The 6,452-nt window shown below is 47.4% G+C and overlaps 1 protein-coding gene across 20 annotated transcripts in view; it reads right to left on the reverse strand.

Annotated features, from left to right (window-relative positions):
• KLHL2 (kelch like family member 2) overlaps positions 1-5,955 on the reverse strand; it is a 36,543-nt gene extending 30,588 nt beyond the window's left edge. For 5 of the 20 annotated variants that reach the window (XM_088660116.1, XM_088660109.1, XM_035111655.3 and 2 more), the window contains exon 1: positions 60-119. Coding sequence is in view for 7 of the 20 variants with exons in the window: in XM_035111653.3 (XP_034967544.3) it covers positions 5,491-5,519 (29 nt within the window). In the remaining 13 variants the exon portion in view is untranslated. Of the gene's footprint in view, positions 1-59; positions 120-5,490 lie in introns of those variants that run through there. The other 15 variants (XM_088660147.1, XM_088660157.1, XM_088660134.1 and 12 more) reach the window with 10 other exon arrangements.
• Between the last annotated feature and the right edge of the window lie 497 nt (positions 5,956-6,452).

The following is a 6,452-nucleotide window of genomic DNA, read 5'->3' on the forward strand; positions in this document are numbered from 1 at the left end:
TTACTGATAGCAGATCAAAACAGTGCCAGTTAAAGGAAGTCGCTCTAATGGATACTTACTCAAGATGTACTAACAGATTGCAAGGAAAGAGGTCAAAATGATGTGCTCTTTAGCCAAACCTGAAAGAAAGAAAAAAGCCCTAGTGCCACGACTTACCTGCACCTGCAAATGATACACTATAGTCAAAACATGAGCGCCAATGTCCTTCCCCAAACCTGCTTGCCTTCCGATGTTTTGGATTGCAATTCCATCATCTCTAACCATGCTGGCTCGGCCTGATGGGAACTGAAGTCCCACAACACCTGGAGGGCTGTGCTAGTATGACAACACATGGGCCTGATATCTCACACTACTTCATTTGAGGAGACTTCCCCCCCTGCCTGCCAATCAAGGCAGCAAGAATGGCCACTGACAATATCTCATTATGCTAAAATGGAGCTGCTCTGTAACTCAAGTCATCACATATTAGCAATTGCTCCAAAGGTCAGAGTAGAGAGGCAAGCACAGGGCTTATCCCACAAGTTTGAGCCACTAGTTACCGTGCAAATGCATCAGGATCAGATTGTCCTTCTAACAAATCAGTCCTAAAGGTCACAGTGAATGTCTGTGACAAAGTGAGTCAATCAATCAGTGAATGCAGAGCCTTCGCGTCAAATGTCTGTATCCAAGCACCAAAGAGATCAAGGGGAAGACAAACTTGGCCTTTCAAAGAAAATAGATCAGCTCAAACCATCATTCTTACTAACTTTTTTTAGACACTGTTTTCTAGTCATTGCATTTCTAGTTACCAAGTGTCTCTCATGCTACGGAAATTGCCTCTATATATCACCAAGTCCATTACATTAAGGGAGCATGCATGGTATTTTATTTTTTATTTTTGCAGTTGCTCAATATCCTTTTCTCTTCCTGTCCTTTCTGAGGCTTGCCTGCCTGGATAGCTCAGTTGGTTAGTGTGTGGTGCTGATAATGCCGAGGTTGCAGGTTTGATTCCCATACGGGGCAGCTGCGTATTCCTGCATTGCAATGGTTTGGACTAGGACTGCCCTGAGACCTGTGAGTATAGGGCAGTATGTAAATTCAATACATACATATAGCAGGATGCAGGTGAAGTTAGTTGAACTGAGGTCCTACTGAAATCGATGGAATGGAACAAATTAGTCATATTTGGTTGTCACTGAAATAAATTCAATAAATAATAACAGATGATCCTCAGGGTCCCTTCCAATTCTATGACTACTCTTCTATTACTTCTTTTAGTTTGTGCCAGTTCTGGAAGAGATCCCATCCACTTTAAGATCTTTTACAGTGGATCAATCCAGCAAGCATGGCACCACTGCTTGCCCAACCGGCGCTTCCAGCTGTAGTGCAGCCCAACTTCTGAAAGTTCAACAATTCTTCAACAAACCGCAAGGAGGTGCAATGGACAAGATCGAGCTCATAGAAGACCTTCAAGCAACAAGCAACTAATAAGTCTCATAAATGAAATGAAAGATGCTAGCACAGTGTGGGTAAGGTCCCAGCAACCATCTTAACTTGCTAAGAGTACTAAATCTGCATCTAAACGTATTAGTTACTATGCCTTGTGACATTGCCCCTAGTCTTTTAAGTGCATAGCAATGCCCCTTGTTGATACATGGTTCTTCAAGCATGCTAAAATTATATTCAAATGCAAATTAATGTATTAACTTTTATTGTTAAAAGCTAAATAATGTAAACGAAGTGTACGCTACTGTGCAGTCATGTCTTAAAAGTATTTGAAAATAAAAACATTTCAGAAGTACCGAAATACGAATTTCCACGAAAAGTTTTTAATATGTTTGAATATAACATGTAAACAACACGAAGTGTGCCTTGTTTTCCTGAACAAAGCACTTCACTTCAAATAATTCTGGCTACTGAGTGGAAAATTAAATACTCCAAACAGCACATAAAACCAACAATGACATGGTTATTTTTTAAAAAAATAGCTTTGCTAACTGAATATAACTCCAACATGCTAAAGTAGATCTTAGCCAATTTAGGACAGAAAATATTTCTTTGGGGGTGGGGTGGGGGTTAAAGTTTCCAGAAAATCCACATCGCTGTGAAACTCTCAAAGAAAAAATCCTAAGAAAAGGTGACATAAAGCACAGAGAAACTTGTGTACATATGGACCGCCCCTCTCCTTCTGCTTCAATAAACCATTTTAAGAATCAAGGAAGTGCCCCTGGTCTTAACTACTTTGTGTCTCTGTTTATATGACAAATGGCCAGGAGTCAAACTTTATGCCGACACCAAATAACATGAGCCCCAGCTACTTGTCTTTGCCACTTGTTTTTTCTTTCCAGTAGGGTTTATCTTTTAATACACCGGGATTACATTGTGTTGCATCGTATTCTCAAAAAACGGTCCAATAACTCATTATAAAGAGGTGCTAACATACAATTGGCACCCACCTCTACCTCATTCTACCTACTATTCCAAGAATCAAGCCTGATAAACAACTTAACATTTATCCGTGTTGCTTGCATGGTTGATTATAAGACAACAGCCAGCGGGATGCTCCCCGCTTCCCGCCAAGATGCTCAGTCTGCCAGGCAGGAAATGGAAGGGATCTGTTGCCATTTAGACTAGAAGATAGACACTTAACTCTTAGTTTGGGGACATGGCATGTCCATCTGCTTTCACATTCCTTACAACACATATATATGGGTAGCAATACGTCTTTCTGTAGCTCCACTGACCTCAGAAATCGTTGGATATCGTTCTTAGAAGCCTATCCACTAAGAGGCATCTGGCAGGCCACTATGGAAAACAGGATGTTATTCTAGATAAGGTGTGAGGGACCTTTGGCCCTCCAGGTATTGCCAAACTACAACTCCCATCAGACCTAGCATGCATGCCTAGAGGCCGAGGACAATGTGCACTGCAGTTCAGCAACAATTGGAGAGCCAACAGCTCCCCAAACCTGGACCTGATGAACTACTGGTCTTAATATGCACCTCATCCATCCACCCCTTTTCTTTCATCATGCACAAAACTGTCTGTCCCAGAAGATCTTCTTCAATCTAATGCGACAAACAACAGGCTCGCTTCCCCTTGGATTAATCGCTGCAGCGGATTCTTAAACTTGTTCCAATACATTTCACCTTCCTAGCTTCAAGAAACAGGACTTTGGAGGAACCTTAACTCAACTCTTCTTAGAATCTTTGGGGATCACACAACCCTTCTAACCCAGGCATCCCCAAACTTCGGCCCTCCAGATGTTTTGGACTACAATCCCCATCATCCCTGATCACTGGTCCTGTTAGCTAGGGATCATGGGAGTTGTAGGCCAAAACATCTGGAGGGCCGCAGTTTGGGGATGCCTGCTCTAACCTATGGCAATTTTTTTGCTAATACCCATTACCTGAAGCACTTTACATCCAGCATTTGGATGTGTAATTCTTGAACAATTTAGGCTGGTTACTTATTTATTTATGCATACATATAGCAGGATGCAGGTGAAGTTAGTTGAACTGAGGTCCTACTGAAATCGATGGAATGGAACAAATTAGTCATATGGTATTTGGTTGTCACTGAAATTAGGTGCCTTAAGTGCAACTAACCTCACCTGGATCCAACCCATAGTTCTCCATTCCCTCCAAATAACGCAGGAGCAAATGAGCTGCCTTGTCTGCTTCATTCCCAGCTTCCACTCCTCTCCAAACTGCTCCCCCACCCGTGTTATTGAGATCTCCACTACCCCCCAAAAAACCTTACTCTTCAGTAACTCAGGCTAGGCCCAAAACCTACATGGAAAGTGGCAGACAAGTGGAAAATATAGCAGGAAGATCCAGTTAATGCAATAATGAATATTAATACGCAACCCCAAAAAATTAAAACAAGGAATTAAATATAGCCACCCACAGACCCTTGCTGGCTCTGGGTCGAGTTAACTTTTCTTTGAAGGAGGTCAGTACAATAGATGCTCTACATCAGGCACCCGCAGACTTCGGCCCTCCAGATGTTTTGGACTACAATTCCCATCATCCCTGACCACTGGTCCCGTTAGCTAGGGATCATGGGAGTTGTAGTCCAAGACATCTGGAGGGCCGGAGTTTGGGGGTGCCTGCTCTACATAATGAAGACTCCAGGGCGGGTCTGAAATCCTGAAAACTGTTGCCCATCAGTGTATATGCATTTCTGAGATGGCCAGACCGGATGGTCTAACTCAGTATATTTCCTGTGTTAGGACAGCAACAATCACTAAGTTTTCAAAAGCAGCATCAGTAATTGTTTGAAGCCTGGGATAATAAGGTTTTGACACACAAAGCTCGAACAAGGCACCAGGTGAGAGCATTCCAGAGTGAAGGCAGCATCCCAGAGAAAGCCCTTTCTCTGCTTACTGTCATCTAACATCTGACAGCAGGGGCACACATCAGTAGAAGGGCCTTTGAGGATGCTCTAACCTACCTGCTGAGTCTTTTAGCTATGTGGGCAACAGGTCTCCACTTCTAGCACATCACTGTGAGGGGCACTGACTTAAACTGCAAACTCACAATGCTATCAGGACCTCTTTCAAAGCAGCAGTTGAAACATATTAGGGTGCATTTTCCTAATCTTTCAATACATGGGTGTTAGAAGTAGTGAACAAAAACCAGAGGAGCAGGGGACAGTTATTTCAAGCTAAAGAATTAAAGTGATTGTGCAGAACAAAACTACAGCCCTCACAGGCAGAAACCATCATTCCTGTACACTGCAAGAGCCAAATACACTACTATTCAATAGAAAATTATTACTAATTCAAACAAAAGAACAAACAAGGATAAACTGGTTCTTCTCTTGCTAGCTTGTCCCCAGCCCACATTAGGATTTTTACAAAGCAGATACAGACCGGTAAGTGTGTAGGGCAGACAAACAAGAAAATGCCTGCCTGAAAGCTGCTCCCTTTCACTTAGAATTAATGGAAGTGTTCCCCAAAATTAGACTACAGGCTACCTCAAAACAACCCATACCTACCTTAAGGCCAGGGTCCAGTTCCAAAAAGTGTTTTGGCCTGGAACTTACAGATTCTACGGGCAGTGCTTCTGAGCACGTCCAGAGTGCATTTCTGTTTCCAGACACTCGGCCAGCACCCAAAGGTGTGTGGGACCAGGGAACATCCCATCCACGCCGAGAGCATCGCCCCCAAGGCGACCCTTATATACCAACCCCACTCCCTTTGCTCTGGGGCGCCTGCGGGCTGGCCTCTAACAGGAAACAAACTCTGCCCGTGCTCCGGGGCTCCTAAATAACTGCTCCGTTCGTTCCAAAAAGCAGACCTTCGGCATTCCCAACCCGCGGCCGAGGCCTGGTCCAAAGTACAGGTACACTCTGCCGAGGAGGTGGTAGTGGTAGATGCCCTCCCTTACCCTCTCCAGGATCCCTCGCCTCGTTATTACGCGCGGCCCGGCCCAGCGCCGCGCCTCTCCCCACCGGACCCCCATGCGCACCCAGCCCCAGCGACGCGCGCCCGCCGGCTCCGCTCACCCCAACGGCTGCAGCAGCAGCATCTCCATCGCGGCGGCTCCTCCGCTCGGGCTGCTCTCTCCGGGGAACGCGGGCACCGCGCGCCGGCGCCAGCACCATTCCAGCCGCGAGCGCTGGGACACCCCCGGCAGGACGCCCAGAGGGAGGGAGGCGAGCGCAGCGCCCCCACCCACGGCGGCACCAGCAGCGCCTCCGCCGCCTCGTCCTCCTCCTCCGGCGCTGCCCCGCACCGAAGTGCAGACGGGGTTGCAGCTCCAGCGCCCGCCCGCCGCCTCTGCTGTCCACGCTTTCTCCCCAGATTCCGCCAACCCGGCACTTCCGGGGTCCTAGCCCGACTATCCTAACAGGAGGAGGATTGGGGGCGGGGGGGACGCGACGTCAGCGCGCAACTTGGTGCGGGGTGGCGGGGGGGGGGAGAGAGAAGGGAATTGCTCCTACGCGCTCTCCCCCTCCCTGCGCGGTCCTGGAGGCGCGGCGCGGGCGCAGTTCGCGATGGCGGCAGCTGGCGCTGGAGTGGGAGCCGGGCAGCGAGGGGAAAGGCGAGGCAGACGGGAGCTTGCAGTGGAAGGCGACTCTCTGCTCCCCAGGGCTGCGAACTTCAATAAAATATTGGGCTGGGGGAGGGAGTCCCGCCTTGCATAATAAATCACCCCCATCTGAATGGCAAAGCCCATCAACTGGGGCGGGCCTTGGGCCCTTCAGATATTTTAATGGGGTGGTGGTGGCAAAGGGACCACGACCCCCAGGAGTTGACTCCTATGCTCCTCCCGTTTGGAAAACTAGGAGGTTGTGGGGTGTGGTCTCTCTCCAACCCCCTTTTCCTTATGCTTCAGCCTTCAAAGTTTAGATGCAGCCATGAATAGCCTTGTCCAGCTTTGAATCAGGTCGGTTGGGCCCTGTGCAATCATAGAATTGTAGAGAAGGAAAGGGACCTGAAAGGGTCAGCTAGTACTACCCCCTGC

The sequence above is a fragment of the Zootoca vivipara genome, chromosome Z1 (genome assembly GCF_965207765.1).
Source record: "Zootoca vivipara chromosome Z1, rZooViv2.hap1.1, whole genome shotgun sequence".
NCBI classification, from domain to species: Eukaryota; Metazoa; Chordata; class Lepidosauria; order Squamata; family Lacertidae; genus Zootoca; species Zootoca vivipara.